Raw genomic sequence first — 24,941 nt, 5'->3', positions numbered from 1 at the left:
TTGTGATATATTATTACAATTTAAAATAATTGTTTTTAAATTTATTGTACTTTAAATTATCATTTATTTCTGATGCAAAGCTGAATTTTTAGGATCATTATCACATGATCCTTTAGAAATCATTCTAATATGATGATTCATTATCAAAGTTGGAAACAGTTCTGCTGCTTAATATTTTTTCAGAACATGTGATACTTTTTTAGGATACTTTGATGAATAAAAAGTTAAAAAAAAAAAAAAAAGCTATGTTTTTAAAATATAAATATTTTGTAATAACAATATACACTACTGGTCAGTACGGAAGAGGATTAGGGCCAAGCATTAATAAAAAAATAAAACCATCTCGAGATTAAAGTCATTATATTGCGAGATTAAACTCATTAAATTTCGAGAAAAAAAGTCGAAATACAATCTTGAGAATAAACTCATTAAATATCGAGAATAAAGTCGTTGTGTTTCGAGAAAAAAAGTCGAAATGAAATGTAGAGAATAACGCATTAGATCAGTGTTCATTGCATAGCCTATAGAGGACATGGCAGAGTGGATCACTTAGTCAAGCTATATTTTAGACTTTCTTTCAGTAACAAAGAAATACTATCAACTTTAGCTAATTATGACACAATAATAATTAGCACACGAACTTTAAAGAGAATTTGCAAGCGGCTAGGTCTTTTTAGAAGAAAAAAATCAGTCCAATTTGCGCGATGTAGGCTACTCGCTTTTGTCCAACAAGAAAGGTTATCGCTGGCTTCACCCAAAACTGCACTCTGGCACTTGGACAGCTATGATAAATTAAAACCGTACGGCATTGCCATTAATGGCGTGTAATGTAATGAGTTTATTCTCAAGATTGTATTTCGACTTTTTTTTTTCTCGAAATTTAAAGAGTTTTTTTCTCGAAACACAACGAGTTTATTCTCGATATTTAATGAGTTTATTCTCAAGATTGTATTTCGAATTTTTTTCTCGGAATTTAACGAGTTTAATCTCGAAACATGCAACGACTTTTATTCTCGAAATTTAATGAGTTTATTCTCAAGATTGTATTTCGACTTTTTTCTCGAAATTTAACGAGTTTTTTTCTCGAAACACAACGACTTTATTCTCGAAATTTAATGAGTTTATTCTCAAGGTTGTATTTCGAATTTTTTTCTCGAAATTTAACGAGTTTAATCTCGAAACACAACGACTTTATTCTCGATATTTAATGAGTTTTGTATTCTCAAGATTGTATTTCGACTATTTTTTCTCGAAATTTAATGAGTTTAATCTCGCAATATATCTCGAGATGGTTTTATTTTTTTTATTATTGCTTTACCATAACCCTCCCCCAAACCTCCACCAAATTTCAGTAATTAATTTTTCATTAATTTTTTTTTCTTTAAATAAAATCAAATAAAATCCATACTTTTATTCAGCAAGGATGTGTTAAATTGATAAAAAGTGATAGTAAGGAAAATATATTATTAGAATATATATAACTATAATTTTTTTATTATTTTGAATAAATGCAGTTCTTTTTAACCTTTTATTCATCAAATATATTAGACAGCAGAACTGTTTCCAACACATAATAAATCAGAATATTAGAATGATTTCTAAATGATCATGTGATAGACTGGATGTTACATGTGACACTGAAGGCTGGAGTAATGATGCTGAAAATTCAGCTTTGCATCACAGGAATAAATTATTTTTTTAAAGTATATTCAAATAGAAAACTATTATTTTAAGTTGTAATAATATTTCACAATATTACTGTTTTTTCTGTATTTTTGATCAAATAAATGCAGGCTTGATGAGCAGAAGAAACTTCTTTCAAAAACATTAAAAAATAGTAATGTTTCCAAACTTTTGGTCTGTACTGTATATATATATATATTTTTTGATGGAACTATTCCTTTAAAGGAAACAAAAAGTTTCTTTCTTCTGTGGAACAGAAAGGAGATGCTTTGAAGATAGTTTGGCTCCAAATAACATTGGATTGCATTACCTTTCATTGAATGGACTTAAAAAAAAAAATTATGTTCTGCAGAAGAAAGTCATACAGCTTTTCAGAACTGTCCCTTTAAGGGGGCTGGTATTTTTCTGAAATGAATCTGTAAAAATATAATGGGCTTATGAATTTAAAAACAATTGCTAATTTTGCATGTGAATGTGTCTTTGAACCTCTATCTACAACAATGCATTCTTTGTGGAGTTATACAAGCAGCTCATTGTTACCACTTATTATGCAATAGTCAGCAGTTATCTTCAGGAAAAGCAGACAAACATAATAAAACCTTAATTTTTTTTTTTTTAGGTACACCTGCTTGTTAATACAAATATCTAACTAGTCATTCATATGGCAGCAACTCGGTGCATAAAAGCATGCAGAAATTGTACAGAAGTTTTATAACGACTAAGAAACATGGTGTAACTGCAGATAGTTACAACATGAGTAGTCAAAAACACGATGCTATCATGTCATCATGACTCTCATGTGTCTCTAGGCAAGATATCCAGTGTAGAAAGACTGCATGCATATTTTAGTGCTTTTATTAACGGGTGTTAATAAATGGTTTTCAGTGCAACATTTTTGGGTGGTCGAGAAGGTTTAGATGAGAACACGTGCCTCAATAATAACTGTCAGATATGTTTTCCCTTTCTGGTGTGTTGTTTTTCCTCCTTTTCTCCAAAGGAAATGATTTTGGGCCAATTATACCTTATCTGACAGATCTATTCCTGTTTCTTGGGAAAAGTATGCAGGCTAAACCACGTTTATGGAAGATGCCTCAGTTTAGCAGTGATTTCCTTTAGAAACAAACGAGTTTCTGAGACACAATCACACTTGTGATTATGTTGTTAGAAGTCAAATACCAGCTAATTACTTCCCATATGCATTTATTAAAATAGCCCACTTTATTTTTAAAAGCACATTGGGACACAGAATGCATTACTCGTCATTAAAGGTTTCAAATGGTTGCCTGTTGTAGGGTTATCACAGATTCTGAGTTTAGTGACTCTGGCAGAGGAATAAATGTTAAGCTAGCAAGTAGGAGACAGTATGTACTGCAGTAAGTAGTACACTAGTATTCTCATGCTGTATAATTCAAACAGTAGTCAAGAGCTATCATTTTGTTTTTGTGATTTTATTAAAACAGACTTCATAAACAACCTTCTTCACATAGTGCTTTACAAACAAATTTTTTACATGCAGTTTAACAATAAAAAGTAAAGAGCATCATATAAAATGAAACATTAAGAATGTCAATGATAACACAAAATTAGTATAGCTATGCTGCAGGATGCCTTCATGAATGCATTGAGGTGGCATTAATAATAATGGCCCTATGCAATGAGAGAGCAAAATGTTGTTTGCAAATCAGCAGATATAATTTCTGCCAATTTGCCTCTAAGAAACACATAATGCAGGCTTAAAGACTGATTAACCTTATTATCTTGGTATTTTGAAGAAGTCCGTGAAATCACAGAGTTACACACTCTTCCCGTCTTCAATCACGTTACCTGGAGTTGCAGCCACCAAATGTTCCACTGAATTTCCTCTCAATGGGGTAACAGATGATGGTCTTTTATGTAGGCCTAGCTGTTGTTGTTTTTTTGGGATAGAATGTTTCTTTGAAGTCTTTGAAGTTTTGGAATTCTCATTTTCAGAATTTATATGATCCAGTGATATAATGAACACAATGAATCATTTCTGATAAATGCAGATAAATGTTTTAGTGGTGCAATCAGCAGAACAAGCTGCTTTGAAAACACCTTCTGCTTGCCTGGACACTTGACTAAAACTGCAACTTGCAATAAGCTGTTCAAATGTATAGCTTATGGGAAGTTCATAAACGACATGGCATAAACGTCTCATAAACAAAAAAAAAAAAACCAAAAAAAAAAAAACAGATATTTTAGTCTTGGAAGAATATGATGGGAGATGTCTGACGTTTGAATGCAGGTTTTTAAATCAGAGCCATTTTTGAGATTTCCTCTGAAACACTAGAGAAGCACATGAGATGTCTATCTGAGAAGAACGAAATCTCAGCAATCATCTCCATTTTCTCCCCATTTAACCTCATTGCTGTCTAGGGAATCATTTCTGGGATTCAGATACTGACAAGATACCATTTGTGACTTTCATTTCCTGTAGGGAACAATTATTTCTGTGTCTTAAAATAATGTCCTTATCTTCTTGAATAAGCTTTGCTGGTTTTTGATTAAAACTAAATATGCACTTTTAAACAGGTTCTTTCTTCCATTACCATGTTTATTGTGTTTATACAGTTCTGTGTTGTTTGATGTTATTAGCGCAGCTTAAACGTGGTAAAACTCTGGCTTCAGTGCTGATTTTAATACAAAGCACGGTTGCGTTAAAAGGCGAGACACAGGGCAGTGAAACGAAAAAAACGCAAGGTCTAAAGATGCTTAAAAAAAAAAAAAACATTTTATGGCAGATGGCAAACCAACTTCTGGTGCATTTACCGCCCCCAACTAAACTGGAGTGTGAAGCGCTAATAAGCAACTAATAATAATAATAAAAAAACTAAATTTCTTCAGATTAATTCTATTTCTTTAATGTATTTTATAATAGCACCATATATTTTACCTTGTTCTGCATGCTCTTTCAAAAGGCTCGTCAAATTAAATGATTCAACACCCATGTTTCTTACTTCCTTAATGAGTATGAACCTCTCTGTTTCAAAAATTTTTTTTTTTTTTTTTTTTTTTTACATTTTATTAAAACATGCTCTATTGTTTCTGCCTGATTACAATAAATACACTGACCTGTTTCATGTTTTCCTATATTAAACAGAAAGTGATTTAATCTAGTATGCCCTATTCGGATGTGAGAAATAATTGAATCTTTTTTCCTATTGTGTTATTGTATTATGTCTGCCCTTGCTAACATGGCCGTCTAGCAAGTTTACATAGAAAAACAATGGAAAAGTAGCGCAACAGAACGGGAAAATGCGCTCTGTGTGAAACTGAAACGTCTTATAAGACTGATTTAAAAATAACATTTTGTTTACTTATCCTGTTTTTATTAAACAACATCTCGGACGCCAGTTTCTGTATTGTAGCGTGGTGTGATTCTCATTGCGATCGCTTGGGTTGCTATCACAGGCATTTACAGTTCTATGAAGAACATTTGGTGTAAAAAGTTTCTTTAGATTATTAAAATGTTCTAAACAAAAAAAGAAAAAAAAAAAACTGGTTCTGTTTTTTGGGAAACCAAACTGGTTCTCTAATGGCAATGCTGTAAACCCACATTATTTTTAAGCATGTACCTGGATGAATCTTGCAAGAACATGTCCAGGCTGCAGTTTTCTTGGGAATAAAGCATTTGCCAAATGCATAAATCTAAATATGACCCATTTCTGAGGTTGTTTGAGATTCACCCACATTTTATCTAATGCACAACATCTTTCACATCTCGGTCTTTTAGTTGAGAACTAAAAAAAAAAGGAAGTGGAAAAACGACCAAGATGTTATACAGTAGGTTCACTTTTTCAAGACAACAATAAAGACATCTATTTTATACACTCGGATTTCTTCCTTTTCATCAAGTGCAACTATCTTGTACTACTGCAAATCATCATGGACTTGCATTTCTTCAGAGTCTGACAGTTTGCATTGCTTGTCAGACTTGCACCCATCAGGGTTATTTTCGTTTATGACTTGGCAGGAGCAGGGCAGACAGTCTTGGTGTACAAAAGTGAAGCCTTGGCGCCTTGACTTCTGCGAGCCGCTCTGACGTCGAAAAGACGGAGAAACACCACTATTGCTGAACGAACCTAAAGTCCTTCGATCTGACACTCTACGGATGGCCGTGCGGAAAGTCTCTCCTGCAAAGTAGTACAACAAGGGGTTGAAGCAACTGTTGGACGTTGCCAAGCACAACGAGATGACCAGAACTTTCACGAGGAACTCAATAACCGGGCAGCTCTCGTTTAAAACCTTGGCATAAAGATGGACTGTGCGAGCGACGTGATATGGTAGGAAACACAGCAGGAATGTGCTCAGGACAACGGCAATCAAATACACCGAGCGTCGGCGGGTGTTTCCTCTTCGGTTGCCAATTTTTCGTCCTTTGATGAGTTTGCAGATGATGCATCCGTAGCAGACCAGAATTATAATGAACGGAATGACGAATCCAAACGAAACCCCCACGTAGTTCAAGCTGTGTATGAGATGCCATGATTTGTAGTTCCCCGGTTCAAAGCAACGCATCTTGTTATGCCGCTCTATAGAACCTGTCGAGAGGAATGGTATTGACGAGCAGGCCACAAAAACCCAGATCGCAAAGCATGATAGTCTGGCTCTCCACACCGTAACCAGGGACTTGTTGCGAATGGGGTGAACTACAGCGATGTACCGTAGTACACTGAGACCTGTAAGAAACAATACACTTGTGTACAGGTTGACGTAAAAGGAAAATACACACCAGCGGCAAAACCAGTCAGGAAAATCCCACTGACCGCCCCTAAAATAGTAGACCAGACGGAAGGGCAACGTCAAGGAGAAGCTAACATCTGAAATAGCCAAGTTAGTCATAAATACAGTGTTGGCCGTCTTCTTTGGAGTGAGACGCAGGAACACAAACAAAGCCACAGAGTTGCTGATAAATCCAATAGGGAAAACCACACTGTATGTGACTTTGTACGCCAAATATTTGAAATCTTCACTTTCCTCACAAGTCTGATTCATGTCAGGTTCTTGGGTGATGTTGAGCCAAGATGGAGTTACCGATGTGAACGCAGGAGCTGGAGGCAAAAAGAATAACAATTAGAAATGAAACAATTGTGTTGCAATCAGAAAAGGCGCAGTCATGGCATGCTGTAAGCATGCAAAATAACTTCATATTTTGCTACAACAAGATGTCATGCTCTAGGGTTTATGGTTTTAGTTAAATTCAATTTTAAATCTTCAAATCTCCTTCAGCAAACGTTTTTGCACCAAGAGGTCAATCTGTACTGGTCAACTATTTCTAATCTAATACAATTTGTAAACCAGTTTTATATTTAATAAGAGTTTATATTAATTTTGTATGTAACAATTTAGTATTTAAATATTAAAAAAATAAATTTCCTGTATAAGTGAATTGCAAAAAGGGGGTTAAAATTATTGTGATTATCATCATTTGAATAAAGGAAATGGAATACTTTATATTTGTGTGTCTATAAAAGGCTCATGTTCATGTTTATTTTTTTTCAACTACCCAAATATCGTTATTTTATCAAGAAGTCTGTTGTTTCCAGTAGTCGCATCCATAGTTCATATGCAAAACATATGCAAAAGAATATTCAGAGAAATAAAAACAGTTGCACACTAACAATATTCAAATGACGGGTGTAAATATACACCTGAAAGACAAAACATGGACTGTTGTTCTGCATTAAGAAAGGCATTGTTAATTAATAATGTGACTAATAAACTAATTTTCTATAAGTAACTTAACTGGTCTGGTTATGCTACTGAAATAATAAATGTAGTGGTTAAATATACTAAAGCTGCTCTTCACTGGAATGACTAACGGAACAACTCTAACAAGTTTTCCAACTAGTCCTACACTAAAAGCACCTAAAGGTACCAGCAGGCTTTTTAAAACTTACCATGATTATTCTTTACCCAAAATGAAGTACTATGGTACAGAAATGGAAAAATAGTTATGGTACTGAATTAGTAGTATTTAAGGTTCTTCTAAGAATAGCCTGCTCTTTAACTAGTGCAAATCCAAAATAAAGTTTATAATCACCACTGTACAAAACGGTACAGAATAAATATCACTGAACGTTCCATTGAAAGAACCCTGCAAATATTGTAAATTAATTTCAGAACTATTAAATCACACTCTATGTACTTTTGTATTTTTAAAATTAATATCGAAATACGAAGCTCAGTGTGGCTCGTAATGAGACTGGAGCTGGAGTTTAAGTCACCTGTCATTCTCTCTCGACCATCATCCTCCTCATCGTCAGCGGACTGATGAATCTGGAGCCTGGGAGAGCGTTATTTAACAAAATGTCAAAATGTTCCTCTCTTCCTTTATCATGGTCTTGAAGTGTGCTGCCTCTGTAGTCTACTTGGGGCGTCCCATCTTTGCTTCCAGCACGCAATAGCACGAAGTGCACCCGACTCTCCAAATAGCAAAAAAAAAGTTACGTCCGAATCTTTTATAGAACCGCTTGCTTTCAATGATTCGCACGAACCGATTCGCACAACGTTTTATTCGACTGCGGAGATGTGATAAACAGCATATTTTCGCCAACATAAAATTAAAGTAAACTTTTAAATCTACTTCTGGGGTGTTTTTTGAATAATGATTCAAAAGAATAAGCGAAATGTTTAGTGGTGCACAGATACTGAACGAAACGAGTCGATTCAACTTCCCTAAGAATTCAAGAGAAACCACACCTTCAGGGTTATTTTTTTTATTTCTGTTGGTAGTTTCTCTGAGCAGGTGTGACAGCTTTCTACGCGTAATTCATGTGAACTGTAACGTTAATTGCGTAATTCTCAGTACCAAGCATGATATTTCCATAATACATGGTATTAGCCTACTTTTTTTGTTATAAACTTATAAAACAAGAAAAACAAATATATGTATTAATAATAGATTAAAATATAAATTAAAATATATTTTTTAATAAAATCATCATGATACATACTTCAAGGTTTTCATTTAGTCAAACTGTGTGTTATTCTCTAACCAAATGTCACAGCTTGACTTTAGAGGAAGCGCGGCTAAAAAGAAAAAACTACATTTCCCGTCATGCAACAGCAACAACACGCCACCTCACCTAAAGGCATTCTGGGAAGGAGAAGCTCGTAGACCATTTTAGCTGCAGATGACATCGAATGACCTGAAGAAGAGTGTGATCTTTCCTCGAGAAGGGATCTGCTAGCAGCCGTCAGATTTCTCGGTTTATATGAGAAATATTTCATTTCAACGCCTCTTTGAAATATATTTGGTAAGTTTTCGTTGTTTGGTGCGTGTTTTGCGCCTTTTTCAACGACAGCCCGACGACACGGTCTCCATTTTGAAGTGTCTTCCTGTAGCTAACTGAACTTCTCACATAAAAAAATAGAGACCACACGAACAAAACATATTATGATACTACTACCATACGGTTTTTTAAACATGTAACCATGGAAATGACATATATTTATATTTTATGGGCATGTACCATGGTATTCTAGTAAGTAACGTTACATTGAATTCACGTCATCAAGTAAATACCGCGCCATTGGAATGCATTCAACTAATTTAAGTATCATAGTATTTCCTTTACAAAAGTTTTGTGAGCTTACCAAATGGTAATACCATGTTAAATCGATATGTACCGTTGAATTAATTTACCATGCATTTGTATTTTTTTTTATTTTTATAATTTAACCAAGAGGCGCTAAGTTTGTCATGCCAACGCAAGGCTTTATGATGTCATATATCTGTGATATGTGCAACAAACTAATATTGTTGCATGTTGATTTATTTTATATGTGGTATATATTGACTAATATATATTTTTAACAGGCCTTATATTGAGAAAAGTGTTTAAGGATATATAAACGTTTACTTTAAAATGATTTATGAAGGTTTTACGTAGATTTGCTGTAAATGTTTGACATCCTAATAATGATCTTTACGTATTGTTTTAACCAGGATTAGCCGTACAGAACGCAGCGGCAGGTACGGCTCTGATCAGTATCGTGACGATGACCGCAGGGACCGGCGAGATCGTGATGACCGCGGATACGACTCGCACCGCTGGAGTGACGATCGCAGAAGTGACCGCTACGATGGTGAACGGAGTGACCGAGGTGATCGATACTGGAGCAGGGACAGTCCAGAGGTGAGGACTATCCAGTATATGTGTCTCTTGATATGAGAATGATGCTAACTTCACCAAATCTGACTGGTGTTACAGCGAGGAAGGAAGCGGCGCAGCAGTGATGGATCGGATGACGGACACCACTCGGATGGTGATTACTCCGAGCACGATTACAGAGGAGACCCGGCTGACGAGAAGGAGAGCAAGACCATCATGCTCCGGGGTCTGCCCATGAACACTTTAGAGGCAGATGTAAGTTGTTGTTGTCTCCCCGACCCAAAAGCAGGGTTTAAAATGGTTTCCACAGTATTGGAAAACCTGAATATATCACAGAGTTTTCTGAAATTGCGTGGAAATTTCTAAAAAATATAATTATCAATAATAAATAAATGTAACAAATATTTCAGAACTGGAGTAATATCTATATCATGGACATTTTTGCACTTAATAATAGCAACAGTAACAAACATTTTAATATTTCCAGGCCCAGAATAAAATATATATATATATATATATATATATATATATATATATATATATATATATATATATATATATATATATATTTATATATATATATTATATATTTAGGCTGTGTATAAAATTGAATAGTAATTAATTTAGTAAGTATTCCGGGCATTGGATTTAAAAATCGTATCATGGAAATTTCTGAATGATTATAATTAATAATAATAATAATAGTAGCAAAAAATTCCAAGGCCCAGAATTAAAAATAATAATAATAATAGCATCAAATTAATAAATTGTCAATAAATTGAAAATTTTTTTTTTTTTCAGTTAACATATTTAATAATAAATTATTTTAATAAATATATTAAAAATAGGCCTAAAGTGCAAATAAAATTTGTAAATTCCAACCAGTTTTTGTCACAATTAAAATAATTATTTTTCCTAATTATTAAAAATGCATCGTAAGGTTTTTAGGTTTAGCTTTGATGTTTTATCCTGGATTTCTCTATGAAAGTCGAACTAGAAGCTGGCTTGGTTTTAGCAAACTTGATTTGACTTTTCCTTGTGATTCACAGATTCGAGCGGCCATTGAGCAGCTGGAGGGGCCAAAGCCAATGGATGTGAGGCTGATGAAAAAGAGAACAGGTGAGACTGACGTACCGCGGACCCTTCCTCTCCCAAACAAACCTGTGTCCACTGGGCCAACCTGCTTCCGCTCAAGCGTCTTTTGCCATAGCAACATGTTATATATCAAGTTTTACCCTTTCAGACTACTGAGTTAAAAAAAAAAAATGTTGTACATCTGATATATGTTTGGAGGTAAGTTTTGTCTGGGTTTTGTGTGGCTCGAAATTGGCACAGTTTTATTTATGCCAATTGAAGTTACATGAACATAGATTCATGTATCTCGTTTAAGTACAAACATATTAAAGACAAGCCAGAAGTTAATCTGATGGCAAGATGTTAATTCTAGCTATGTTTATGACTGTTTGCTTGGTTTTGATTATTGATTCAGCGTGTTAGACCAACAGCTAGAATATTATAAGCTGCTGTTGCTATGGTAAAAGCTTCCAGGCAACCCCCCTACATCTCTTTGGCCTCTCCGGGTCAAGGGGGTCACGAAGCAGTTTGTGACAGAGTTTGAATGTTGTACCTCTGAACCATATAAACTAACACGCCTCCCGTCTGTATATCTGAATGCCTCTCTAGGTATAAGCCGAGGTTTCGCCTTCGTGGAGTTTTATCACTTGCAAGATGCTACCCGATGGATGGAGACCAATCAGGTTGCTTCCTAATCACCAAGTCTAGCTTTTACCCCGGGGAATAATGCAAATTAAATAGAAAAATATGAATGGAAGGAAAACAAAAAACAAAGTTGCTGCCCCAGCAGACTATATGGACAGAAATGGAGCAAAGCCACTGTTTTTGAAGGCAAGGTCTGACCAAAACATAGAAGAGCCATTTGATGGATGCTCTGGCTTCATGTTATTTATTTACCAGAACTCTGTTTGTTAGCACGGGTAAAATAATCACTGATTTTAAAAAGGAAGTAGATAATACAGTTCAGGTGTGACTTGAATGACTCAAATGGGTTTTAAGCCACAATTTTTGTCATCATGCTCTAAAAATGTTTTTTGCTTGTTTTTTCACAAGTGATGTTAAGTTTCGAGGCTAGAAGTAAAAGTGTTTTTAACATCCCATTTCATGGACATCACTGTTAAAATGTATGAGGAATTTTTAATAGTAATTAGTTGTTTTGTGCAGAGAAAGTAAATGTGGTGAGCCTATGCTTCTTCTTGAAAGCGCCCCCCCCCAATCCCATTTAAGAAAGGAGTGCCTTTTTTTATTTATTTTTTTTTAACACTCTGTTCCGGCCCCATCCGGACACTCGGGTCCCAAACACACACCATCTTACACATTAAACCCTCCCGGGCGATCCTCACCCTAAACCCTCGTGGCTAATGTGGTTGTTCTTGGGCTGAGATTAAACCTTCGTAAGAGAGGAAGTAACCAAACTCTTTCTTCCTTTTCCAGAAACTGCTGTCCATTCAAGGCAAGACTGTTGCCATGCATTACAGCAACAACCGTCACAAGTTTGAGGACTGGCTCTGCAACTCAGTAAGTTTCATGGGCTTCCCAAGATTTTGAACTGCATTTGCAATGCCAGTTTCATATTGAGTATTGTTCCGGTTTATGAAATTTCAATATTAGATATTTTTAAAATGGTTTCGGAGGAAAAACCAAGAGGTTCTGGTTCAGCGTTTTTTGTTTTTGGAGAGAAAAAAAAACAAAAAACAATACTTCTATTACTCAAGGTTGCATTAAATTGACCAAAAGCTACAGTGAAGATATTTACTATGTTAAGAAAGATTTCTATTTCAAATAAATCAACTTTGAAAGAATCCTAAAAATGTATTGCTGTTTCCACAAAAATATGAAATGGCACAACTGATTTCAACATTGATAATAAGAAATAAGAAAAGAATGATTTCTGAAGGATCATGTGACACTGAAGACAGGAGTAATGATGATGAAAATTCAGCTTTGCATCACAGGAATAAATTAGTCTGCAATATATTCAAATAGAAAGTGTTTTAAATTGTAATAATATTTCACTATATTATCGTTTTTGCTGTATTTTTGATCAAATAAATGCAGCCTTGTTTATCACGAGTGTTTTTTTTTTTTTTTTTTTAATGCCAGTTAACGCTAATCTTATGAACGGTAGTGTTAATCTGTGGTGTAGTTGTTATTGTAAGTTTTGCATTAAAATAAACGATGGATACTGTAGGAAATAAATGACTCCTCTAAGATCTTAGAAATGTTGTCAAAACATCCCTAGCTAAGCTTTGTTTTGGAAAATTAGTTGTGTAGCATCTCAGTTTTTCAAATGGTCCACTTGGTGGATGTCCATCACGGTGAGTGTTCAAGCCACTCTAGTGTGCTTGTTACCTGGTGCCCCATAGCAGAAGTGTCAATTAAAACACTATGACCGGTTGCTTTCAGTGTGGCCTGTACAATTTCCGGAGGAGGCTGAAGTGCTTCAGGTGTGGCGCAGCTAAAATGGGTAAGTAGCTCCCTGAACAGGAAACCGCTGTGTGCACCCATCCGGATGGTCCAGTCAAACACCGTCATGTCCTTGGAGCTTTTTATTTTTAACTAATGAGATCTTTATGGGGGTGTTATCATGTACAGTGTTCCAAACTAATATATAATAGTAATTAATTGTTTTTAGCACTCATGATAGCTGGTATTTCTTTTTTTTTTATAGATGGTAACTTACATTATGGCTCCACTTAATGTTTTATATGCTTGCTAGTCAAATCAGGCATTAAAAGGTATAAGCACTCATATTATTAGTTTACAGTACCTGCCTACTTAATACCAATATTTTAAAAACAAAACACTCGTTTTGACTGAGGACAGTCTCACTCTGGGATTGTTGGGATCGTGTATAATGACCCGCCCGAAGCCTTTGTATGGGGCTCTTTCAGTAATGTTTGATCAGGCTTCTGTGTTTAAAGAAACTCAGTGTGCTTTTATTCTTTGTGCTTATTTTCAGATTCTGAGTCCAGCAGCACCACAGCAGCCACAGACGCCCAACCCAGCGGAGATTATTATGGCGATAGTAAGCACTTTTCCATAAATACCACCTCTGAATTAGGGATGCACCAAAAAATATTATCTAAAAGTCAGTTGCATATAATTGGGTTCCAAAATGATCCAGTGTAGGCTGATGCTGATCATTTAAATGCAAATGTTGGCTGTAGTGTGGTGTTCAGTGCTTGTTTGACGCTGACAAGTTTGCATGTTTTGACAGCCATCATCCTGAGAAACATTGCCCCTCACTCCACTGTTGAAGCCATTCTGACGGCACTCGCCCCCTACGCCAACCTCTCGCCCGGCAACATCCGCCTCATTAAGGACAAACAGACGGGCCAAAACAGAGGGTTTGCCTTCGTCCAACTTGCCTCTCCTTTGGTACGTGTTTTATCCCCTCCTCAGTCTATAGAAATCTCTTTTGTTCCAAAGATCATCTTAAACAAATTTAGAGAGATTGATCTTGTAAGGGGAAACCTGTGTAAAATGATTAACGGTCAATAAGATTAGACCAGCATGCACTTTTGTACCATTTTTAGCACATTTTGATGATGTTTGTGCTCTTGCAGGAAGCGTCACAGCTCCTAACCATCCTTCAGGGATTACAGCCCCCTCTCAAGTTGGATGGGAAGACTATTGGGGTTGACTTTGCCAAGAGTGCTCGAAAGTATGCATCTCTCGCTCATCCTCCTGCGGTTGATTTGCTCGGAAGAATTTTTCCACTTACTGTAGCTTGATTAATAATTCAGTTTACTGTAATGCCTTTTTGTTTCTCAGGGATCTGTTATTGCCAGATGGGAACCGTGTTAGCGCTTTTTCGGTTGCCAGTACAGCCATTGCAGCTGCTCAGTGGTCCTCCAGTCAGGTATGAACAACTTTATTGTAACCTTGCCTCAATGTTAAAACAGAATTATGCATGCATGACTGGTTTAATTGACAATATTTCACTTTGCAGCCTCAGCAGAGTGTGGAGCCGACATCAGAATACAGCTACCTGCAGGAGGGATATGTGCCCTTTTCACAGGTCAGCTGACTGCACCATCTGAAACACCAGCACATTCATATAAATCATTTTGCTATTGAGCTGAGCTAAGATGGGTTTGTTGTGTTCAGGAGTACCAGGCGTACTATCAGCAGCAGGCTGGAGCTGTGGACCCTTCCCTGGCTAACGGTATACTTGGAGGTAGTGCTCGCATGGCATTGTCTATTTAATTTAGTTGGGGAATCATAGTAGGGTTTTGCCAGATCACATCATGTTCTTCTATGAACGTAAAAGCATCAGTGGTGCTTGCTGTTTCCAAGTTGAAAACTGGTATGTTTGGATTTGTAGCGGCTCCGGGTGTGAAGGTTCTTCCTGCTGCTACAGGAGTGGTGATCTCTCAGAGTGCGCAGGTCTATCAGCCTCATATCATTGGCCAGCCAGCTGCTCAGGTGACTTTTTATGCTATTACTTGTTTATTAGATAACTTTTACTATTACTAATTATTAGATTCTAGTGCAGCGCTTCTTAACGAGGGACAAGGATGCACTTGAGGGCTTTGTCAAATTTCAAAGGGCTGCAAGATAAAGTATTTCAAATAAGGCAAAGTAGGTTTTAAAATAAATGTAAACAGCTTAAAATCTTTTTTTTTTTTTTTTTTTTTTTTTGCTTTTATGTTATTGGTGTTTCAGTGTGTGTTTTCCCAACCTAGAATAAGTTATTGAAATAATAGTCATTTTTAATAGTGAGTCTAAGTGTTATATTACACAACTTCCGTTATACAACTTATTAGATGGATTTATTTGTGATTATTTTAATATCTCGCCACTCCTAGTTTCTGTAAACAAAAATTCATAGAAAACAAGCAGCTTTGACATCACAGCAGAAGTGCTAGAAATATCTTTGGGGCTCTGAGAACCACTGTGCTAGTGTAATGATCGTTATAATCTCATTATAACCCTTTTTTATTGTCCATGTGCATTGCAGATGGAAGGCAAAGCTCAGCCCATCGCAGCTGCTGCCACCATTTCCACCCCAGCAACCTCTGCAGTCACGGCATCAGCTGCGGCAAGCAGCACAGCTACAGCTACCTCTCAGGAAAACCAAGCCAGTAAGAGCAGATCACTAAATCCACATCATCAAATCAGAAGACATTATTTTACAGGTTTCTGATTCTCTTGTCATCTTATTTCCTCTAGCTGTCCCAGACACTTCATCTTATCAGTACGATGAGTCTTCTGGGTATTATTATGACCCCAGCACTGGCCTGTACTATGACCCAAACACACATGTATGTATGCCATGTGGTTTTCAACAAGGCAATACTGTTTCATCTGAGGGTTCTAAGTAATATTGTTTTTCTATAGTACTACTACAATTCCCAGACTCAGCAGTATCTGTACTGGGACGGGGAGAAGCAGGCCTATGTGCCCGCGGTGGATGCCAACAACGCTGCTCAAAGCGCAGCTGCCTCCACGTCCACACCCCCAAAGGAGAAGAAAGAGAAACCTAAAAGCAAAACAGCTCAGCAGGTAATAACAATTCAATATGCTTGGAAGCTTTTAAAGTACTACTGTGTTCTAAGACTAAACAGACTTCATTTTTTGCTTTCTTGTCAATACAACAGATAAAAAGACTGAAAATAGACTGTAGAGCATTTTGATATAGAAATACAATTGTCATGTGGCTTAATGGTCAAATTGTGATGGCTGTGATTTTATTCTAGAAATAGGCACTGGCGATTTCAAAGTGCTTGTTCATTTACATGCGTGCAATTAGGGGTGTGCAATATGACGATTGAAATGTCTCTACGCAATATCGTAGTATCGTGCTACAGCGCACATTCTATCAGCTGCAGTTCTGGCCCCTTCTCAGTCTCAGTATACTGTACAACATGACGTACATTCACTTCAAATGTTACTTCAGTGGTAGACTTGCACTGCACACTGCAGATATTTTCAATCCAAAAAGTACATTATTTGCATTTGTTTTAAAGCCTTGCCGGTTAAACATTTAATTTGTGTGCTACTCTGACATTTTTCTGAGCACGTAACGTTACACTTCCAGCGTGTGCGCATTAAAAAGCCTGTCACGCAGCACATGATTACTGGACTAATTAATCTTTCGTGTCTAACAGTTGAGAGAAAAACGTATATGTTCCTGTATATTAGATGTGTGCAGGTCTTAAAGGGACAGTAGTAAACATGCTGCCGCTTGTCATTAAAGGGATAGTTCACCCAAAAATTTTATTTCTGTTATTATTTACTCCCTCACATATTGTCCCAAACCTGTATTAATTTCTATCTTGTGTTGAACACAAAATAGGTTATTTTAAAGAATGTGGGTAACCAAAAAGTAGCTGGTCCCCATTGACTTTGATAGTAGGGGGGAAAAAATACTATGGAAGTTAGTGGGGACCGGCAACTGTTTGCTTGCTTACATTCTTTAAATTAATGTTTTAACAGAAGAGAAAAAAGCTCATTCAGGTTTAAAACAACTTGAGAGTGAGTAAATGAATTAATTTAAGTGAACCATCCCTTTCATTTTAATAAAACAAAAAACTTGAAGAGAAAAACCATTCACCGCTCTTGACAGAAGAACTTTAATATAGTTGGTTTAATAAGAATCAGTGTATACATTATGTATATAGAGTTTTATTTTTATATTTGTTCGTTTAATTTCTTGAATGCTATGCTAAATACACCTACTTTACCTGAAAAATAAAGCACTGTTTGTTGTATTTGAAATGCGTATCTTTGTTTTTTATAACAAAGATAAAATGACAAAGATTTTTATCTTTGCCCTCGTTGGCCTTAATATCTGCCATTCTTTTTTTTTATTTAATATTTTGTTACCTTGTAATGCTTTGTTTTTAAAATGGGGAAATTAGTTCGGCTGTACTGCTCAGACAGTTTGCAAAATAGTAAAACCAACATGACAAAGAGCAGTGATAAAATCGTGATATTCCTGCAAAATTTCACAACGCCTGCCCCTGTGTGCAATTCATGATTCAGTGTTTCGGTTTCTCAGAGCACCAAACATAAAAGCTGGATTATTTCAAATTTGAAACATTAAGAAATTAACAATGTTAATATTTGTATTGTAATTTTGATTTTGCAGTATAAAATATATGCAGCCCAGATAGACTCCGTGTGATTTAAATCTAGGAATCAGACAATTGTATTGTATTAGAACACCCTAGCAACCTTTTAGCAATGTCCTAGCAGCCATTTACAAAACCCTAGCAACATTCTGGCAGCACTTGCGTGTTCAGAAAATAAAAAAAATTTAAATCCTCCACTTGTACTAAAAATCTTTGTTTGTTAGATTGCGAAGGACATGGAGCGCTGGGCCAAGAGTCTGAACAAACAGAAAGAAAACTTCAAGAGCAGCTTCCAGCCCATCAGTCAGGAGGAGAGGAAGGAGGCCGCGGCAGCAGATGCTGGTTTCACGCTCTTTGAGAAGAAGGTATGAAAGCTGAAGGCACTTAGATGATCTCTTTTAATGATGATGGGTTTGTGATAATGCATGGTTTGTGTGTTTTCTTTGCATGTGAGCAGACAGGAGCGCTGGAGAGGCTTGTAACAGAGGCGTCCAAAGCCACAGAAGAAGAGAGCTCTTCATCAAAGGTCCCGGATTCACTGTGCACCATTACAAAACATGTCAAGTTATGAAGTTATGTTAGATTAGTTTAACCTCGCTGTGCTGTGCTGCAGGTGGGGCTGGTGGCGGCGTACAGCGGCGACAGTGAGCCTGAGGAGGTCACAGAGGGTGATGACAAGGAGGACAAGCTGACCGACTGGAAAAAGATGGCCTGTCTGCTGTGCCGAAGGCAGTTCCCCAATAAAGAAGCTCTGATCCGCCATCAGCAGCTCTCAGACCTGCACAAGGTAATGAGCCTGAGCTGTTTGAGTTGCTTTACAATCATTGCCATCACTTTTAAACATTTTAATAACCATTTTAACTTACCTTTTATGGGTTTTTTTTCTTTAACAAATAAAGTTGTAATAATTAAGTTTACGTTTCTGTAAGAAGTCACCATTATTCCAAACCTTTGACCTGTAGAGTGTTATTTATTTACATTTTAAATATATTTACATATTACATATTTAAATATCTATATCCGTGCATTCCAGCAAAACTTGGAGGTTTTCAGGAGAGCCAAACTGAGTGAAGCAGAACTGGAAGAGTTGGAGAGGAAAGAGACAGAGGTGTGAGCCCTCATTATAAATTCAACCACACTTCCTCTTAAAGAGCATTTTCTGGACGTAACTGACACTCCTGTCCCTTTTACCTTGTACTGAACAGATGAAGTACAGAGACAGGGCTGCTGAGAGAAGAGAGAAATACGGTATCCCTGAACCCCCTGTGCCCAAGAAAAGGAAGTTTACCCAGCCAGCACCTGTAGTGTAAGTTCAAGTGTTTATTTTGACGCACAAGTTTATTTCAATAGAGATGTTTACTAATGCAATACAATTGCAGTAGCAATATAACAGTGCATTTTGTGCCATGTGGTTTTACAGAAATTACGAACAGCCCACTAAAGATGGTCTGAACAGTGATAATATTGGTAATAAGATGCTGCAGGCCATGGGCTGGAAGGAAGGCAAAGGTCTGGGTCGAAACCAGCAGGGCATCACAACACCTATTGAGGTACGACTCATTCTACCCGCCATGTTACCATGGTATACTCAGTTTTCAGTTTAACACAAATGGGTCTTGTACAATTAGCATAAATGTATTTGTCAGTGTAGGCAGTGTCTGTTAGTGTATGAAAAACATGCGTGCATGGACAAAATTTTACAATTTGACAAGCATCAAAAACAATTTTGCACAAATTTGGAAGTTGTAAATCCAAAGTGTCCTAGATTTATCAATCTTTTCAGCAGTTGTTATTTTAGTGTAGAGTTAATATTATAACTTAAATTTCACAGATTGTTTTCATTTGCATAATTGTTCTTATTTCTTTATTTACTTGTGTTAGTACAATGTTTAAATAAAATGTTCTAGCATTTTTTTTTTTTCAAAGAAAGAAAAATGTTTTGGTATGGTTTTAGTTTGTTTCCTTGCTTTCCATGTTGAATATGCTAATTAAAATAAAGATGCATTTTAATATTCTTGAAAGGTGTTATTTCACAATAAATCATGCTGTGAGCATTGTGATGAGCTGTGCTGTAACACAAAAAAAACTGAACTAGGCTGCAAATAAAAAATATTTTTGCTTTTTGTTGGTTTTGCAACTCAATAATTGTATACAGGTGTGGCAGAAGGTTAATTTTGATTCCCGGTCGCACTTGAGTAGCTTTATGTGCAGATACTTGACATAACTAAGACATGAATCTTCGTCATCTTGTCTGCAGGCTCAGTTGAGAACGAAGGGAGCCGGTCTGGGAACTAAAGGAAGCAACTACAGCCTCTCTGCTTCAGATACTTACAAAGATGCCGTCCGGAAAGCCATGTTTGCACGCTTTACAGAAATCGAATAAATGAAGATCTGTCATGTCAGTTTGACTAAAAGAAAAAATTCATCGTCTGTGCTGGGGAGTATCATGCATTTTTATTTTAAATTCATCTCAGTTAATGAACATATGTGACTAGAAGAATGTGTACATATGTACAAAGTCCTCGAGAAATGTGAAGAACGCGTTTTTGATTTTGATTATTATTTGCTTTTTTCAAAATAGATCTTGAACTGTGTAAAGTTTATATATGATCTCATTTTTGTACATAAGAAAATAAATGAGACAACTGAATTTGAATGCTTTCATCTTTTGTGTGTAATTGTCTTTCATGGGACTTCATACTGATTGGATTGTTTGTTTTTGAGAATTCAATTTACAAGTCAAATGCTATTATGCTGAAAGCTAAAAAATTCTCTAGAAAAGCCTTTCCTCTTTGACTTTACCACAACACGTCTACTAAAGACATGAGTGTTTGCTAAAATAATGCTCTGTCATGCTACCAAAAGGTGAGAATTTTTTGCTTTCATTGTGAAGAACATGTGCCAAATACAATATTATTTTAGCAGATTCTTTCTATCCAAAGTGACTTGCAGACAGGTATGGTGCATCTGCGAATCCACCTAAACATATTCAAACAAATCAGACTTTCCTTTAATAATATGAAGTAAATTTAATAAAAGTTTCTGCTAAAATGTGAATGCAGTAACTATGAGTGTTTCCATAATGTTACATTTACATTTAGTCATTTAGCAGACTTTTATCCAAAGCGATTTACAAATGAGGACAATGGAAACAATCAAAATCAACAAAAGAGCAATGATATGCAAGTGCTATTACAGAGCTGTAACAATTCTCCACTTAACCCAAAAACAACAAACTTCTGTCAACCAAATACTGCAATTATCTAATTTACCCCGTTATGTAGTAGTGATTAAAAAAAATCCAATATATTAAGGTGGATGTGTAGGATGGGGACAGGAAAATGTACTGCATACTGTTTATAGGCCTATAAACCATCACGGTTTATGAACATATGGGATACTGTTATTTTTATTTTCTGTTGTAAAGGAAAATGACAATCTTGTTTGCTTTGGTGAAAGTTTGTTGGTGTCACTGACTCGTCAAGTTTCTCAACCTTGTCCGTCAGCCGTGACATTACTTACAAACAAGTTAATTGTTCTCTTGAAAGAACAAAGAGAAGTTGATTCCTGTGAATAAGGTGTTGCTCTAGCATTCCATGGATTAAAAACTATGCCACAGGCGATGACAGAATGCAACCAGCGAAACAAACACAACACGTTTGAACACGCAGGATCTCACGATTTGTGAGAAGCGAGAACCTTGAGAGGCAGAAGCCATGCAACATTACATTAGCATTTACATTTAGCAGCTGAGTCCCACACCCTTACACATTTAATATGAAATACTATTTTTTATTTATTTAGTTTTAGTTTTTCTTTCTTTCTTTTTTCTTTTTTTGTAAAATCCATTTAAATAAACTCCAGTTCCCAATTACATAATTTTTTACAGGAAGTTACACCATTCTGGCCGGAAAATAACAGCACAAAGGTATGTATTTGGTGAATTATGATATTTTGTGCCATTTGTTTGTTTCACTCCAAACGTTCCATTCCGTTGTAACCTGTCAGTCCCTCAGTTTCCAATGAAAACCCAAGCTCTTCTGTCAGAAAACCAGTTCAACTAAATTATAATTGATTGGTTTTTCGTTATTGCCTGAGCTTGACTGGAACATATTTATGACAGGCTGGTGTGTAAACTTATTTTATTTTTAATTACACGTAATTAGAATAGCCCACTGGAGTCTGATTGATCAGTCCGCCATCCACCGAACTCATATCTTTCTTCACTCCGGGGATATGAAATAATAAATATAGGGAACATTAAAGCCATTTTGTGTGAAATAGTGGGGTAACAGATTTAGTCAGATTTGGTGACCCTGCAGTAGCCTGTATCTGCAGCTGTACATATCAGAGCAAAGTGAATCTGGGTAACATTATGCCATTTCATAGCTAATCAAATACAGTGGGGTAACAGATTGCAGTGACCTCTAATGCTGAACATTGATGACCCCACATTAAATTTGTTCACACCGGACCAAAACTCTCTAGCAAGGTAAATATATTTAGACATAAGTTGTCAGCAGAAAAAAAACCTTGATAATGGAGAAAGCAATCAAATAAATAAATAATACAAAATAATTCTATGGGAGAACTGACCAAAATTGTGTGATCATGTGTTAATGCTCACCATTTGATACCATATCTGTACCATGGTACTTCCACAATTTTTTAGTAAGGGCATTTTGGCATTTAGCCACATCTCAGACTCATCTCAGCGTTAAAGTGATTGGTATGCATGAGATTCACACGTTCAACATTACAGTTTGCAGCTCCAGTTATTTCATAACTACGAACTGGCTTCCAAGTATGCAGATGCATGGCATCACAAGCGTTTAACTAATTCTGTGGTATGTTTTTGACAGTCAGGAGGAGTGGTTATTGGTGACAGACATGGGTGCTAGTTGGACACAGAGCTGGAAGTAGGAGTTCAAAGTTCACAAAATCCACCTTCTCACCTCTAAACCAGAGCTTCTGCTTCAGCCACGAGTGAGTCTGAGTCAATAAACTTCATGCACTGACACAATGATTTATGTGGATGAAGACAAAGTAGATCAAATACACATATTCATGATGGAAACTGCTGTAAGAATCAGGCCAAAGGTTTTTGCTGGTCTAACGGCCCTAAACTGATACGAAGAAACTAATACCAATACTTCTCTGATACCAAGAGAAAACCATATCTATTGGTTGTAAGAAAAACAGATCCACTGGACTACAGTAGTTATGTCAGCAATGCCACCATTTTCATTGTTATAATTTACATGCAAATAAATGCATATGTGTAAAATGTAGGTTAAAATATAAGCATCAGTTTCCAAAATCCATCATACTGAAAATTTAAAGTTGAAAGTTGCAGTGGGATATTCCTCCATTGTTGCGTCTTCTGTACAGAAGTTTTATGCTGGTCTACACCTTCAGCTGGTTTATCTACATGGCTCTTCCCTTCAACACACCCAAATTCCTCATCTTTCTCAGCCATGTCTCATACTGTCTTACGGTTATCTACTATCTGGTTTCTCTCTGTAATCTGGCCTGGGCTTTCTTGGAAATCAGATGCTGCTCTCACAGAATGAAAAAAGGGAAATTGTTGTGCAGTGTGTTGCTGATTACAGATACCATTGATTGCCACACAGATCCCACACAGTGACTTTATCAAAAACATTTAAGTCATACTTATGCTATTGCATTATAAGAGCAAAAAAAAAAAAAAAAAAAAAAAAAGAGAAGTACAAACTAAGGTATCACAGAAGTCAGTATTGTTTTGTACTGTTTCCCAGCAAATATATTTATGAATTTAATGAGTTCTAGTTGTATTTCAAATATTAATGCATTACTGTATGTATGTAGTTTTTTGTTTGTTTGGTTAGTTACTTAGTTTAGTTAGTTAGTGGTGGAGCCAGGGAAGTTATTTGAACAGAATTTGAGCTCAACAGAAAAAGTCCTTATTGTTGAACCCTGATTAGATTGCAATATCAAACATCAAGCATTATCTGTTCTCATGTGCTGCAGGAGCTTTCCTCAAAAGGAACAGCAATACTTTGAGCTTTTTTACAGTGACTTTCATTTAACCAGTGTTGCAGTAAAATCCTTAGCTGCAGTTTATACATATGCCATTGAAAAGTTTGTAGTTGGTTGGATGTTTTTTTATGTTTTTTGTTTTGTTTTGTTTGTTTTGTTTTTTTCACCAAAGCTGCATTTATTTGATCAACAAGTTTGCATTTATTTGATCAACAACAGTAATATTGTGAAATATTATGACCATGTTCCTGTCATCAAAGCTGAATCTTCAGCATCATAACTCCAGTCTTCAGTGTCACACGATCCTTCAGAAATCATTCTAATATGCTGATTTGCTGCTCAAGAAACCTTGCTTATTACGATCAATGTTGAAAACAGTTGTGCCACTTCATATTTTTGAGGAAACTGTGATAAATTAAGGATTCTTTGATGAGTAGATAGAACAGCATTTATTTGAAATAGAAATCTTTTCTAACACTTTAAATATTTTAATGTCACTTGATCAATGTAATGCATCCTTGCTAAAAGTGTAAATTTCTATCACTGATAAAAATTAGGAATAAAAAAAAGAGGCCTATATGTGTTTCATGCAGTCCTTTCCTCCACTAGGTGTCAGTAGTGAATGTGAGAGCCTCCTTTCTCTTCCTGTCCCTCTCACCACTGCTTGGTTCCTGCTTTCTGTGATAGGCTGTTGTTCATTAACCGTCTCCTTTCTATACTGGACCAGAACTCACTCCTTTGACCAGCACTCCTTCACAGCCTTCAACATCAACATCCATGTTATCAACAGCATCCAGACCGGCGTGGATCTGTTGTCCTCCACACCAGTTCATCTCATCCACTTCTTCTACGCTGTGCTGACCCGAACCCTTCACCCCATACATACTCTTCATCCCCCGGCCGGTGTTGTGCCGAATTCTTCACCCCTGCCAGATTCTGCATCCCC

The 24,941-nt window shown here is 36.2% G+C and overlaps 2 protein-coding genes across 3 annotated transcripts; one reads left to right on the top strand and one right to left on the bottom strand.

Annotated features, from left to right (window-relative positions):
* Positions 1-3,128: 3,128 nt before the first annotated feature.
* Positions 3,129-8,451, bottom strand: LOC109062508 (cysteinyl leukotriene receptor 2-like). Its single transcript, XM_042726572.1, has 2 exons — positions 7,932-8,451; positions 3,129-6,755 (listed from the first exon to the last, which is right to left on the bottom strand). The coding sequence occupies exons 1-2, from the start codon at positions 7,936-7,938 to the stop codon at positions 5,575-5,577; spliced, it is 1,188 nt and encodes a 395-aa protein (XP_042582506.1). The 5' UTR covers positions 7,939-8,451; the 3' UTR covers positions 3,129-5,574.
* A 1,184-nt stretch (positions 8,452-9,635) lies between these two features.
* LOC109062509 (RNA-binding protein 5-like) lies at positions 9,636-20,627 on the top strand. 2 transcript variants are annotated; one of them, XM_042726569.1, is made up of 23 exons: positions 9,636-9,845; positions 9,921-10,076; positions 10,871-10,940; positions 11,505-11,578; positions 12,330-12,413; positions 13,302-13,362; positions 13,858-13,923; positions 14,116-14,276; positions 14,465-14,562; positions 14,673-14,760; positions 14,851-14,919; positions 15,009-15,078; positions 15,226-15,326; positions 15,862-15,985; positions 16,074-16,165; positions 16,242-16,406; positions 18,202-18,342; positions 18,435-18,503; positions 18,591-18,764; positions 19,011-19,085; positions 19,183-19,283; positions 19,398-19,527; positions 20,235-20,627. In XM_042726569.1, the coding sequence occupies exons 2-23, from the start codon at positions 10,038-10,040 to the stop codon at positions 20,358-20,360; spliced, it is 2,178 nt and encodes a 725-aa protein (XP_042582503.1). In that variant the 5' UTR covers positions 9,636-9,845; positions 9,921-10,037; the 3' UTR covers positions 20,361-20,627. The 2 variants fall into 2 exon arrangements, with proteins under 2 accessions (XP_042582503.1, XP_042582505.1); XM_042726571.1 differs by lacking the exons at positions 9,636-9,845; positions 11,505-11,578 and having other exon boundaries at positions 10,023-10,076.
* Positions 20,628-24,941: the final 4,314 nt, after the last annotated feature.

The sequence above is a fragment of the Cyprinus carpio genome, chromosome B6, assembly GCF_018340385.1.
Source record: "Cyprinus carpio isolate SPL01 chromosome B6, ASM1834038v1, whole genome shotgun sequence".
NCBI lineage: Eukaryota > Metazoa > Chordata > Actinopteri > Cypriniformes > Cyprinidae > Cyprinus > Cyprinus carpio.
Note: the sequence above shows the minus strand (reverse complement) of the source record. Positions and strands in the feature narration are given on the sequence as shown.

What these genes read in the sequence shown, in the direction of transcription:
- LOC109062509 (XM_042726569.1), top strand. Translation starts at nt 10,038, where the DNA reads ATGCTCCGGGGTCTGCCCATGAACACTTTAGAGGCAGAT. An exon ending in GATATGTGCCCTTTTCACAG is followed by an intron (nt 14,920 to 15,008) that starts GTCAGCTGACTG and finishes TGTTGTGTTCAG; the next exon opens with GAGTACCAGGCGTACTATCA. An exon ending in ACCCAGCCAGCACCTGTAGT is followed by an intron (nt 19,284 to 19,397) that starts GTAAGTTCAAGT and finishes GTGGTTTTACAG; the next exon opens with AAATTACGAACAGCCCACTA.